The following is a 14,810-nucleotide window of genomic DNA, read 5'->3' as shown; positions in this document are numbered from 1 at the left end:
ATTTTAGCATGTGAAACTGACAATTCAACGCCTCATGGCTAAAGTGGAAGAAGTATACACTTTCTTTCCCCATCTATCCAAAGCCCTTGCCTCTTTATCAGTGGGAACAGGGTTTTAACCACAGAGGCCTTAACACCTTTAGGTCCCTGAGAAATAGTTTCGGGTCTGCCCTAGGACTCTTAAAAGATACTTATGAGCTTCAGGCACCCTATAGTACCTATCAGGTTTAACAGGAGCAGGAGGCAAAGAATCAGGGTTCAGGGAAGCCTCTGCAAAAACATCTTCCACCACATTCAACACAGGAGGTATAGCTAAGGGCCTATGCTGGGGTAAAAACAAGAATTCCCTAAGCCTTTTCCTGGAATCAGAGTAATCCTGGCCTTCCCATTTAAAGTGCTCCCTCATGGAATGCAGAGTCTCTGAAAATGAGAAATCCTCAGGAGGAGAAGCTGTAGGAGTGGAATCATCCACATCAGAATCAGAATAAGGAGGATACTCCTGCAAATCTTCCGCAGAAGACTCAGAAGCCTCTGAACACTGTTCAAAACTATCAAACTCAGGTTCCACCCTAGGCCTCTTATCAGGAGGGGGCATAGAACCTCTAATCATAGTAATCAAATCTTCCGCCATTTTAAGCATATGTTTCTTAGGCACAGAACCTGAAGTGCTAGGAGAAACCCCCACTGAAGCTAAACTTGGCCTACCTCTCAAAGAAGTTTTGGAAACAGAAGGAGAGGCTCTAACTACCTTGGGAAGAGAGGGAAGAACAGTTACCTGAGAAGCCCCCTCAGCCTGGCCTACCTCCTGAGAAGGCACATCCTGTAACAGTAAAGTCTCTGCCTGAGACTCCAAAGAAACTCCTGGCAAAACCTCTGGCTCCACTGAGCCTTCTAAAGAACCGGCGTCCGGGACTGCCGGTTCATCAACCCTAGGCTTCACTGTTTTGTCCTTGCGCTTCTTGGGCGGGGCCGGAGCATCCGACGGCATTTTATAATTGCAACGCTTCCCAAACACTAACCTGGCACAGTCTAACCTTCTCTTAATAGTGCGTTTGTTAAACCTAGCACAAGAGCGGCATCCAACAACGTCGTGCTCAGGCCCTAAACAAGGTATACACAAGGTATGGTAATCCCTATGAGGTATCTGTTTCCCACAAGAAATACAGTTATTCACTTTTTCTGACATCCGGTTAAATACTGAGGCAAGAAAAAACCAAAATGTTCCCCAACGGGGTACTTAGCCAACTCTGATTCGGTCTGAAACTCCGACTTCAGAAAATTTCAGAACGCCAACCTGCACTCGCAAAACTGCTTCTGCATCGGACCATGCGGCAAAAAAGACTGGGGATATGACGTCGGTCATGCGCATTAGTACCCTGACGTACTGACGTCAGTCTAATGCGCCCTGACCGACGTCAGCCATATACTCTGGTATTCGGGCCGACTGGACAGCGGACTACCCTATAGTTAGGACTGCAGCAATGTGGAATGAAGAACATCCTATCCTTATGGAAGACCAAATAAGGAGGCACGGCAGACAGAGCTTGAAGCTCAGAAACCCTCCTAGTAGATGTAATGGTGACTAGGAAAGCTGTCTTCCAGGATAAAAATTTTAAATCCACCGAAGCTGCAGGTTCGAATGGAGGAGCCACCAATGCCTGTAGGACAAAGGTAAGGTCCGAAGGGGGCAGTGAATCCTTGACAGGAGGGCGCAAAAGAAAAGTGCCTTTAAGAAAGGCCTTACACAGCCTAGAAGAGGCTAAGGCAATGTTGTCTTCACCAACATGAAAATTAGAAATGGCTGCCAATTGTACTTTCACTGTGGAGGAGCTAGCTCCTTGCTGAAAAGTGCCAGACAAGAAATCCAACACCGCTGTAACAGGGGCTGTAAAGGGATCTAGGTTTCTCTGTGAGGCCCAAATGGAAAACGCTTCCATTTACTGTGATAAAGTTTCCTAGTGGAATCCTTAAGAGAAGCCACCAGTATGGATTTTACCGGGGATTAAAGACCAGGAGTCCTGGCAATCAACGGAACTGGAGCAACCAAGCTGTCATCTTGAGGCTGCCCAGGTTAGGCGTGTGGACACCCGAAGGATGGGAGATTAGATCCGGGCAGGGATCCCACAGAAGAGCTAAGAGATGAGACCAAAGGAATGGGAACCAAACCTGAAGAGGACAGAACGGGACAATGTGGATAACTTTGCACCGCAGTCAGCAAGCTTTCTGAAGAAACTTGAATGAGTGGCAATGGTGGGTAAGCATACAGAAGTCCGGGGGTCCAAGCATGGACTAGAGCATCTCTGGGGGCTTCCCCTGGTGAGGGAATCAGAGCACTCGCTACACTTCGTGTTGGAAGGAGATGCGAAGAGACTGCATCAAGGCTGACCCCATGCAAGGAATATCTCCTCCGCTACTGACTGTTTCAGAGACCACTCAGAATAGCCCGACTCAATCTGTCCGCTAAAATGTTGGAGCGCCCTGGGATGTGCGTTGCCATCAGAAACCGAGCGGTGGAGATTGCCCACTCCCACACTCTCATGGCCTCACGACATAGGGGATAGGATCTGGTTCCCCTCTGCTTGCTGATATACCAGACAACCGACATGTTGTCTGGCTGAATTGCAATCAATCCAAGAGGAAGGACAGTGTGAAAGGCTTCCAACGCTAAAAGCACTGCCCTCATCTCTAGAACATTTATGTGCAACTTGGTCTCTGACTGGGACCACATGCCTTGGACTGTCCTTCCCGTACAGTGTCCCCCCCCTACCGGAGTTGGGAGGCATCCGTGGTCACTGTGGCATGAACTGGAGATGACGCAAAGTGGCGTCCTTCTAATATCTCCGGTGAATTTAACCATCAAAGAAGGGACGTCCTGCAGACGTGATTGATCCTGATCTGAAATTCCATGGGCAGGTCTAGCCAAGACCATTGAACAGCCAGAGTCCATTGAAGAACCTATATATGAAGGCATGCACAAGGGAGAATCGATATGGAGGCAGCCATGGATCCCAGTGCCTGGAGAACCTCGCTCGCCTTTGAAGACTTGAAGCTTGCTATTTGAGCTATGTAGCACCCGAGGTGTAAGATCCTGTCTGGAGTTAAGAATACTTTCATCTGCAAGGTGTCTAGCCGTGCCCCATTGAAGTCTAAAACCTGTACTGGTTGCAAGTGGGATTTTTGAACACTGACTGTAATCCCCAATAGACCTGCCAACCGAATGAAGTAGTCTCAGGCCAGACAAAGCAGACGCTTGTGGGTGCAGCGAAGAGTCAGTCGTCCAGGTAAGGAAATACCTGAATACCCTCAAGCCTCAGGTGAGCCACTACAACTGCCATTACCTTGGTGAACACCCTGGGGGACTGTGGTGAGACCGAAGGGTAGGGCTCTGAACTGAAAATGACTGGCTCCCAGCCGAAAGGGCAGAAACCTCCTGGAGCTTCTGTGGATCTTGATGTGGTAGTAAGCATCCTGGAGGTCTAATGAGCACATCCTTGCACTCTCGGAGATAAGGTAGAATGGAGTGTTGGGTGACCATCCGGAATTTCTGTTTGGCTACAGACAGGTTCAAAGTTGACAGGTCTAGAATGGGCCTGAGGTCTCTCGTCTTTTTTGGCACTAAAAAGAACCTTGAGTAGACGACTGGTCAGGGGGAGCCTGTTCGATGGCTCATTTGAGAAGCAGCTTTGAAACCTCTAGAGCTGGGGCCTCCCTGTGAATGGGTGGAACATCCAGGAGGTGTTTTGTAACATTTGGCGGGGCAACAAATGGGATAGTGTAACCTCTGGATATAATCTGTAACATGCAGCGATCTGTCATAATGGACCCCGAATGCCTTCAGAGTAGGACAGCCAGGCAACCCCTCAGGGCTGCTGGCTGGGTCTATCAGAAAAGGGTTCCCTAAACCCAAAATTCCTGGGACCCCCCCTCTACCTCTGGGTCGGCGTCGATCCTGTCCCCCTCGGCCTCTGGGGGAATAGTTGTCCTGAGAATCCCAGGAAAACTGAGATTTTCAGAACCACATCTTCTTTTGCCCTCTTTGATTCCTAGAGAAGGACCGCTGAGGGTTAGAGAAGCAGATCCTGACGGTAGACAAAGTTTCCCATCCTTTTTACTCTGGACAAGTGTGTCACATACTATCTTCCCAAAAAGGGAAGAACCATCGTGGGGAGCATTAATAAACGACGCCTTGAAAGGGTCTACGAACTGACACAACCTGAGCCAGGCATGACGCCTCATGGCTATGCCAGTCCCGGCCGCCTTAGCTGCTCCTTCCGTGACATGGGAAAGGAGCCGCATAGACATGTTTGAGACCGACTTCAGAGTAGACATTTTCACAGAGAACAACTGTTTGTCCTGCGGTGATAAAGACTCTGGTGGCGACTCAGCGAATTCCCATGCAAGGTCTCACTGAAGCCGGATCACATGTGCCAAATAGTTCAGCGCATGGATTGAAAAGGTCACTGAGGAATAAACGCTTCCCAAACCTATCCACCGACCGGGACTCCTTGTCTGGAGGGTGGACTGAGGAACTCTCCTGTGCTAGTTCCTTCTTGGTGGCTGCTGCAACCAACATAGAGTCAACTGGGGCACCTTTTGATCAAGGTTGTCTGTCGGAAGGGGGGAGATAAAATTTTGCCGGGCGTTTGGGGATGGGCTCTACGGTGTCAGGCTCCTTCCATGCCCGCGTGGTGATAAGGTCCACCAAGGGGACCGCTGGCGGGGACACCCAGGAAGTAGAGGGGCCTGTGCCAAAGGCCTCCAGGAACACTGACTCATCCCCAGAAGGTTTTGGGGCTGACCAACCTCCCCTCTGGCGGAGGATCTCCATGATTTCTCTGAAGGAGACATCTTCGGGAGGTGACCTGGGGGAACCTTCTCCTTCATCTAAGTCAGTGTCCATAGTGAGGGACTCGGGGGAGTCCAAGTGCCTCCTTTTGCACTTGCGCTTACGGTGACCCTCTTCAGTGGGACTCTCAGAAGAGGACTCGTGAGCCACAGGGGATTCCTCAGGGGAAATAACCTGGGATCCTCTGGCAATGGTTATCCCTGAGACAGGATGAAGGGAGTCATCGCCAAATCCAGGGGTGTCTGGGTGGAATCCCGAGGGGATGGGCTGGGGTCTCAATCCCTGGGAGAGAACCCTCGCCACCACTTCGAAGGCCGAAGGAGAGCATACCTCCTTGGCACCCAGCAAGGAACACGCTCTCCCCGGATCCAAAGTAGGGACCGGAGCCGAAGCAAGGGTAGCCTGAGGTCTGAGGAAACGGGTCGGATCCAAAAAAGTCAGAGCCAAAGAATCCATTCCCTCGGGTCCAACTCCCTGTCCACGGCTCCAAGAGTCACTCGGGTCTGAACTAGTCATATCCGAGGAGCTCAAGGTAACAGCCGGAGTCGAGGTTGTGGGGAACCGTTGGCGCCGAGCTACCAGCTCCAAAAATCCTCGGATCCAAGAGCCCCGGAGCCAAAGCTTGAATCGGGGAAGGAGAGATGGGGTGAAAAAAGGACATGGAGGTCCCCCCTCCAGAGGGAGAAGGGCCTGGCAAGACTCCCATCTGTATTTGGGTCTGAATGAATCTCATCATCCTGTCCATGTCTAAGTCTGACAAGCTCAGAGTCGATCGTGAAGAAGCCACAGACTCGGATCTGGCTGGTCTGCCCAGTGAGGGTGAGAAAGGCCTCGGGTTCGAAGGTTCCAACAGCTCCAGTAAAAAACGAGGAGACCGAAGCTGTGGAGAAACTGGCCTCATGGACTTAGAAGAGGGACTAAGGAAGAGCTCCCTGTCCAGGGATCTCTTGCGAGGTCTGTCCCTTTTCTTGTCCCTATCCTCCTTGCACCTTTTTCTGTCCTTCTCTTTGTCAGCTACACTGACTGTAGCTTTTTCCTTGCTTGACCCAGCACCAGAAGAAGTGGGAGTTTGAGTCCCTATCTGGGTGGGAGGTTGAGTACTAGGTACCGAGGCCATGGCAGATTCCAACATAGATGCAGGGAGAAGGCCTTTAGCTACCATTTTTGGCCTTCCGATGCCTGAGGGCTCTAGGATTGAACCCAGTGCAGACTGCACATTGTGTCGACAAATGTGACACTTCCAAACAAATAACACACATAGTGTGATCATCAGCCGGGGAGAGCTTATGGCCAAACTCTGTGCATTTCTTAAATACAGATTTTGGCTGATCAACCATGGTCCTGCACCAAACACCACTACGTACAAAGAATTACAGTTTTGTACCTACCATAAATGTAGATGTTCGAGTGCTCACACTGCTGCAGTCATTACACTTGGGTTATCCTGCGGTCAGGTGGTCCTGCAGTCGGCCAGAGTTCCAAAGTCTTGGTCCGGCGTCGGTTGCGGTCACTTCTTCCCTGATGTCAGTGCACCAGGGGTATATAAGATGCATCCGACGCCATTTTCTTCAGATTTTCTTGCCCCAGATGTCAGGTGCCCCCAATAGGCAGGCAATACATATTGCTAATAAAAAATATACATACAAAAATAAAAACAATTCCTTCAGTTACAAGCAAATACACCACAAAGGTTGTATAGGATAGAAAGGTATAGATAAGTCCAGCTAGTTCAGAGAGGATGGAGGGAGGGTAACCTGGACTGCAGCAGTGTGAACACTTGAACATCTACATTTATGGTAGGTACAAAACTGTACTATGTTCATCGTGTTACACTGCTGCAGTCATTACATTTGGGTAGAATCCCAAAGCTAAGTTTGGGTGGCTGGTCTATAAAGAGTTATGATTGGCTATTGGGCCCTGCAGAACTGCAGTGGCAAATCCTGCTCTGGATTTAGAGTAAAGAGGCAGGCGGTAATGCTTGGTAAAGGTGTACACTGAACTCCAAGTTGCAGCCTCCAAAATTTCCTTGGTAGGTACCCCTCTGAGAAAGGCTGTTGAAGTGGCTGTTGCCCTGGTGGAATGTGGCTTAATGGTAATTTGGGACTGATTTTCCATGCTGTGTGTAGCAGTAACGAATACAGTGTCCTATCCATTTAGATATAGTCTGCTTTGAGATAGCCTTGCCCTGTGATCCTGCAGCATATGCTACAAACAGTTGCTCAGTTTTCCTGAAAGCTTTTGTTTTGTCCAAGTAGAAGCGCAGCTGCCTGTGTATGTCCAAAGAATGCAGAAGTTTCTCCCCTTTATTCTGGGGGTTTGGATAAAAAGTTGGCAAATGGATGGTTTGGTTGAGAGCCACACTAGATATCACCTTTGGCATAAAGGTAGTGTTTGTGCTTAAAGAAACCCTGTCCTGATGAAAAATTATAAAAGGTTCCACTGCCATTAAAGCCTGTAGCTCTGAGACTCTTCGTGCTGAAGTTACTGCCAGGAGCAGAGCTGTTTTCCATGATAAAAATTTTTAGATCGGCTGTATTAGCTGGCTCAAAAGGTGGCAGGGTCAGTTTTTCCAAAATGAAATTGAGGTCCCAAGTCTGTGTTGGTGCTCTCCGGGGCGGTCTTATGTTTTTTGTCCCTCTGAGGTACTGCTTTAGCAAGGGATGAGAGAATAAAGGAGGATCCGTGTTGTAATGTGCCGAAATGGCAGAGGCGTGGATCTTAATTGATGAGAAGGATAGGCCTCTGTCCAGCATCTCAGTTAAGTATTGTAAAATCTGAGGAATGTTTGGAACAAGAGGGTCAAGGTTTTGAGCCTGGTTCCAAGCGCAGAATCTCTTCCATTTTTCTGAGTAAGCTTTCCTGGTGCTAGGCCTCCTGGCCTCCAAAATGACATCCATAACAGCTTTAGAGAGAGGTGTTGCCTGTTTGGCTAATGTATCTGCCATGCAGCTAGGTTTAGGGTTTTGAGCTGTCCGTGCAGGATCTGACTGTTTTGTTGAGTCAGAAGGTGTGGAATTTGAGGCAAAATCTATGGTGGTCCTTGAGCCAAGTTCCTTAAGATAGGGTACCAGTGCTGGCGTGGCCAGTCTGGAGCAATCAGCATCATCTGTGGTTTTTCTTGTCTGGCTTTTAGGAGTACCTTTGAAAGGAGAGGCAGTGGCGGGAAGGCATAAACTTTTTGGTTTTTCCAGCTGAACAGGAGAGTGTCCACTTTCCATGCTTGTTTGTGATAAGTCCTTGTGCAGAATTTTTGTAGTTGGCAATTCAGTGGGGAGGCAAACAGATCTATGTCTGGGCATCCCCATTTTTGTGTTACCATGCTGAAGATTTGTGGATTCAACTTCCATTCGTGAGGGTCCATGATATTTCTGCTTAGATCGTCTGCCATTTTCTTTCCTGGAAGGAATTGTGCTTGCACGTGAACTTGATACGTTAGAGCTGTGTTCCACAAGGTCAAGGCTTGCCTGCATAGGTGATAGGAATGAGTGCCCCCTTGCTTGTTTATGTAACACATTACTGTGGTGCTGTCTGTCTTTAATAATAATTGTCCTGGATGCAGAAGGTCCTTGAAAGCTGTTAGGGCATTTTAAACAGCCAACATTTCTTTTTGATTGATGTGAAGACACATCTGGTCTGTGGTCCACTTGCCCTGAATGCATTTTCCTGCCATGTGTGCTCCCCAGGCGTAATCCGAAGCATCTGTTGTTAGAGTCTGCCTGGCTGTGGGCAGGGTAAAAGGCTGATCCTTGTTTAGGTGACATGCCTGTGCTCACCATCAAAACTCCTGTTGTAGGCAGGGAATCATTGGTATTACTGCTTCTAAACTGTGAGAGTGTTGAGTCCAAACACTTTTTAGGTACCATTGTAATTTCCTCATATGCAGTCTGGCATATGGTTTTAGTAGAATGCAGGATGCCATGAATCCCAGGGCCTGCAGAATTTTTCTTGCAGGGAGATGGGACTTTTTTGCCAGTAATTAAAAGTATTGAGTTAGTTGAACTTGTTTGTCTGGCGTGAGGTAAGCCATCTGGGCCGTTGTATTTAAGCTGGCACCCAGGAATATAATCTGTTGCGAGGGCACTAGTTTTGACTTCCTTTCATTTACTGTGTACCCTAGAGAAATTAGCAACCTTTTTACAAATGCCAGATGCTGTAGAAGAATGTCCTTTGTCTCTGCTTGAATGAGGCAGTCGTCCAGGTATGGATATATTTGAATTCCTTTTTGTCTGCAAAATGCAATTACTGGTGCCAGGCACTTTGTGAAGACTCTGGGCGCAGTAGATAAGCCAAAGGGCAGTGCAGAGAATTGGTAGTGTATTGCACCAGCTTTGAATCTGAGGTATCTTCTGCAATTTTGTCTGATAGGGACATGCAGGTATGCCTCTTTGAGGTCCAGCGTAACAAGCCAAGCCTTCTTGCCCAGCATGGGCAGAAGTTGCTGTAATGTCAACATTTTGAATTTTGGAATATCCAGGTAAGTATTCAGAATTGAAAGGTCTAGTATGGGCCTCCAGGCCTTGTCCTTACTGGGGACCAGGAAGAGTCTTGAGTAAAATCCTTGTCCTTGTTCCTGTTGTGGTACTTTTTGAATAGCTCTCATGTCCATGAGGGCTGAAATTTGTTTTTGTGCCTCTGCCCATTGATTTTGTGGCAGGTCTGGCATTCCTTTTAGCCTTGGTAAAGTATGAAAGTGGAACCTGTAACCTTGAGACACAATATTCAGAACCCATTTGTCTTGGGTGATTGTTTGCCAGTTTTGAGAAAAAAGTGCTAGTTTCCCCCCCTAAGGGGGCTTCCAAAAGGGACGTGCTTGGCATACAAAGGGGAAATTCATTGTGACTGTTTCCTGTAAGGTTGAGATTTGTCCTCACCTCCTTTAGGGGTTGAGGTGCCCCACTGTCATCTGTTTGAGCCTTGGAGTTGAGATCTGCCTCTTCGGCATCTGTATCTGCCTCTCTGTGGCCTGTCTGACACTGGAAAGGACCAATTCTTTGTTGGCCAATTTCTGCTAAATCGAGGTGGCTGTACCTGTAAGAAATCCTTGACTGTCTGCATAGGTTTAGCTTTATCCTCCATTTTCTTTAACACCTCTTCTGCCTTAACACCAAACAAGGTATCATGCTGTAAAGGAGCATCTAATAATTTTGCCTTAACATGATCAGGTAAACTCTGTTCTTTTAACCAAGCATGTCTTCGAATCACAGAACCTGTAACTGTGGCTCTACAAGAGGCCTCTAAAGAATCAAAACCACATTGCAGAGTATGTTTTCCCACTTGTTCAACTGCATGCATTAAATCCTGCATTTCTTTACAATCAGGAACTTCTGAGCTTGCAAGCATTTTCTGTTTTAACTGAGCTATTAAATATTGTTGGTACTTAAGCATGTGAAACTGGCAATTTAAAGCTCTTACCGCTAAGGTTGCAGAAGTGTATACTTTCTTCCCCCATCTATCCAAAGCTCTGGAATCTCTATCAGAGGGTGCTGGATTTTTTGCAATGGAAGCCTTAACTCCTTTTGGACCCTGGGAAATAGTTTCTGGATCAGCAGAAGGGTTTTTGTAAAAATAACTTGTGAGAGAGTCAGGGACTCTCTAGTACCTGTCTGGCTTGGCTGGAGCAGGGGGCAAAGAATCAGGAGATAAGCTGGATTCAGAAAACACATCATCCACAATGTCTAGCACAGGCGGAATAGCCAGCGGCCTGTGCTGAGGCAATAAAAGGAAATCCCTGAGCCTTTTCTTAGATTCTGAGTAATCCTGGCTTTCCCAATGGAAATGCTCCCTCACGGTATGCAAAGTTTCCACAAAAGAATAATCCTCAGGAGGAGAGGCTGAAGGGATAGATTCTTCAGCATCAGAGTCCTCATAGGGGGGGAGAGAGTATCCCTGGTCTGAAGAGGAATCAGAGGAAATGGAAACCTGATCAGAGGAATCATTGTCTGTATCCTGCCTAGGCCTTTTCACAGGAGGGGGATGGGAACCCCTGATTAGAGTAATGAGGTCTTCGGCCATTTTAAGCATCTGTTTCTTAGGCATGGAGGACTATCCAGGAGAATGCTGATCTTGTTTCTTTGTCTTTAATGGTACCTTTGTCTTGGCTGTTGTTTTAATGGTAAGTTGTGAAGGTCTGAAAACACCCTCAGAAGCTGATGCCTGCTCAGCGGCTCCGGACCCATCTGAGGGATTAGTTTCCGTAGGCCCAATACCTTGAGTTTCCAGAGGCCTAGTTGTCTCCACGTGGGAGTCGGAAGCGGCCTGTGGCTCTGAGGTAGCGGGTGTCGGGGGCTGCAAAAGCACCTCACTGAGAACCGGCGACTGGCCTAAAAGAGGTTTCGTTGTCGGTTTTGGACCTCAGATGCCTGTCTTTATCCTTGTCTTTGCATTTTTCCGGTATTGAGGTCGTCGGTTGATCCGACGGCAAGGTATAATTGAACCTTCGGCCAAAGTAGTGCAAAGCAAAATCAAAACATCTTTTTATAGTGCGTTTGTTAAATCTAGCACAAAACCGACAACTAGTGAAGTCGTGATCAGGGCCTAGGCATGGAATACAGTAAGAGTGGAAGTCCTTATGAGGTATTTGCTTCCCACAAGAAATACATTTATTAACTTTTTCTGACATCGGTCTGAGGCAAGAAAAAAGTTTCCCCCAATGGGGTACTTAGCTTTACTGAAGACTTCGGATCTGAAATTCAACTTTGAAAATCTCAGGAGTTGGCCGACTGGCACTTGCGAACTGCTTCTGCTTCGAGCACCGCGCGACAAGAAAGACTAAAGAAAATGGCGTCGGATGCATCTTATATACCCCTGGCACACTGACGTCAGGGAAGAAGCGACAGCAACCGATGCCGGACCACGACTTTGGAACTCTGGCCGACTGCGGGACCGCCTGACGGCAGGATAACCCAAGTGTAATGACTGCAGCAGTGTAACACGAACATCACCACACACAAAACACACGTAGGGGAAGGGCAGGCCTAACAACTACTCTACAGAGTTTTACAACAAAAACTTTTTTTTTTTTTTAAACTAACCAACGAACAAGCGATATACTAGTGGGGGAGGAAGGGAAACAATTAACTCAGACACACTAAAGACTAAGTATTAATAAACTTACTATCCCTGAGCTCAGAGCGAAGGAGACTACGATGCACACTACTGGTGTGGCAAACGAGATCTGAGAGAAGTTAGAAGATGGTAGTGCATTATGGGTAGGGAAGGAGCTTGGAGCAGATGCTAGAAAAAATGTTGCCGGCTCAGATCCGATATGGATCCGAATTACCCACAGGTTGCAGATAAAATGAAGTTAACTACTTCAGATCATCATATTACAGTGGGTAATAGATCTATTTTCAACATATGTATGCTAAAATATGGTTTCAAATCCCAACCTATTCAATTCTGACAATAACTTATCCAATATTACCTTCTCCATTATTTTTCCACAACATGAAGGTAGACGTAAGGGTCTATGACTCTGGGTTTGTCCTATTCCCCTTTCCCTTAAAGACAGGTTTAATAAGCACGTCTCCAATTTTGAGGAATCTCCCCATATTTGTACGACCTAGCAAATGATAGATATAATGGTAATGTAAGTTCTTGCTGGAGTGTTCTCAAGTTATTATTAATTCTGTTTCCCCCTGTGCTTTGTTTGGATCCAGTTTGCGCAGTTCTTTTTCAATGTAATGTATTTTGATTCCAGTATCCGAGGCTACTTGGATGTCACTAGGACAACTTATCCCCTTTGAGAAGCCAAATTGTTCTGCAAAAGATTCTGTAAATAAATCTGTAATCTGTTATGTCTGAAAATAAATTTTAGAATCTACACACACATAGGGGTGCTGGCTACAACAGGGGGAAAAGGCTGCTGACAACATCACAAGGAGACATGAACATACAACTCCCAAAAGCCCAGTGCACACCTAACCCCTTAGGCTCTAAAGACATTTGCAGGAGGATAGTAAGGCTTTTAAAGTGATACATACTGCTCCCACTTTATTTTGCCTGACTCTTGCACTAAGGAAATAATGGGTTCACTGTGTGACTAGAATGGGTAGGTTTGACAATCTGTGAGGGATCTGGCCAAAACTTGAACAAGAAAAAAAAAAATGAAACAGAAAAAAGAAAAAACAATTATTTCAGCAATCAACAAATGATTCACAGTAGAAAAAAGAAAACACTACTATTTCAGCAATCAACCAATGATTCACAGTTGTCTTCAAATATATGTATGTGTACATACTGTAAGAACATAAGACTTTCAATCAAAATGGATCTCTACCAATACTACATCCCAGTCAGCGAAACAAAGTTAAAAAGAAAACAAACATTAAGTAAAACTACAGTACTTTAAAGCACAGCTAATGAAATTTCTAAATTAATGCACCTACCTTATACCTATCAACTTCCTTTTGCAGTTTGACAGTCATTGTGTTATGTTCATCCATTTTCCGCAATCTCTCATGCCACACAAGCAAAAACTCTTCAAACAGATAGGTTTTACTTCTGTAAAAATAAAATGTAAACAAGCAGATTGAAAAGTATGTTGAAAGCACTATTCCACCAAAATCACAATCTTCCTCCAAGGACTCGTTTTAGGGAATAAGCCAGACTGAGTCAGCAATTGGGGCAGACTGCCCTTGGCTATGGGCAGATTACAAGCTATGGTCTTCCCCTGGGCCTCTGTCCAAGGCGGGTAAGGCAGATGTTTTTGGCCATGGAAGGTGCTGCACACCTCAGCGAATGCTAGATGCAACAGGGGGAGATACACATAACACCCTCATTACTGCTTGGATGATGGCTCATTCCAGACCGCTCTTGCCCTCAGCTCACATGAAAGTCTCAGGCAGGAATTAATGGATGTGTCTGACTGGGGGAAGTCTGATGGTCAGCAAGCACAGGAGAAAAAAAATGTCATTGTTATTTATGCTATATTGGTACTGTTTCACAAGCTCTTAAGCCTCATAAAGCAGTTACGTACAAGAATATATCCATGTATTTACTGGACTAAATTTTGTTTTTTTGAAAACAAAGTCTTCTTTATTTGAGAGGCAATCAATAGATAACAAAAACAACAAATGAGAAGTTATGTACCTACCATAACGTTCCATGTTAGTTGTCTTCTCTCGCCTTCTTTCCTGCTTGATGGGTTCGGAGCAGATCCTCGGCTCTGACTCGGCACTTGCTAAGCTCGAGAGTCACTTTTACCAGCTCGAGGCAGCCCCATATCCCATGATGCAAGGCGGTAAGTACCCAGATCTCGTTTGATGACAAAGGGGGAATAGCACCTAGCATAAAAACTTCCCAAAGGAAGAAAGAAGAAGAGAAAAACCTGCAGGATGGTAGAAGGACCAGCTCTGTATGGTCTTCAGAACTATCATTCTTTGTAGAGAAAGGTCTGTCCAGGCCTGGGGGAAGGAGGGAGGGTCGCAAGAAAGAAGGCGAGAGAAGACAACTAACATGGAACGTTATGATAGGTACATAACTTCTCAATGTTAAGTTGTCAATCTCGCCTTCATTCTTGCTTGATGGGACCGCGTCCCTAGCACCTCTATCCTGGGTGGCTCAATGGAACAGACTCTTGAGGACTGTAGAGCCAAAACTGGCTCTGTCCCTGGAGGCCAAATCCAATTTGTAATGGGAAACAAAAGTATGAGGAGTGGCCCAAGTGGCCACTGCACAAATAGTGTCTAAAGGAAGTCTAGCTTGAAAGGCTGTAGAAGTAGCTAAGCTTCTGGTTGAATGTGCTTTAGGTTTTGAGCACAGCTGTTTTCCCCTGAGCCGATAAATTTCAGAGATGACAGAAGAAAGCCATCTAGATAAGGTCACTTTTGAGACAGGAAGGCCTTTCTTGTTATCAGCATAGGAAACAAAGAGTTGATCGGATTTCCTGAATTGTTTTGTTCTGTCCAAATAATATCTGAGTTGGCGGTGGACATCAAGATAATGTAGTTTTGTTCGATCTGTTT

At 46.4% G+C, this 14,810-nt stretch overlaps 1 protein-coding gene across 2 annotated transcripts in view; it reads right to left on the bottom strand.

The window, feature by feature from the left end:
• DYNC2H1 (dynein cytoplasmic 2 heavy chain 1) overlaps positions 1-14,810 on the bottom strand; it is a 6,555,988-nt gene that overhangs the window by 4,332,102 nt on the left and 2,209,076 nt on the right. For both annotated transcript variants that reach the window (XM_044072582.1, XM_044072581.1), the window contains one exon: positions 13,233-13,347. In XM_044072582.1, coding sequence (XP_043928517.1) covers positions 13,233-13,347 — 115 coding nt within the window. The remainder of the gene's footprint in view (positions 1-13,232; positions 13,348-14,810) is intronic.

This window comes from Protopterus annectens, chromosome 5.part0 (assembly GCF_019279795.1).
Source record: "Protopterus annectens isolate FY-2018-M chromosome 5.part0, PAN1.0, whole genome shotgun sequence".
Taxonomy (NCBI): domain Eukaryota; kingdom Metazoa; phylum Chordata; order Ceratodontiformes; family Protopteridae; genus Protopterus; species Protopterus annectens.
This window is presented reverse-complemented; position numbering and strand designations above follow the sequence as displayed.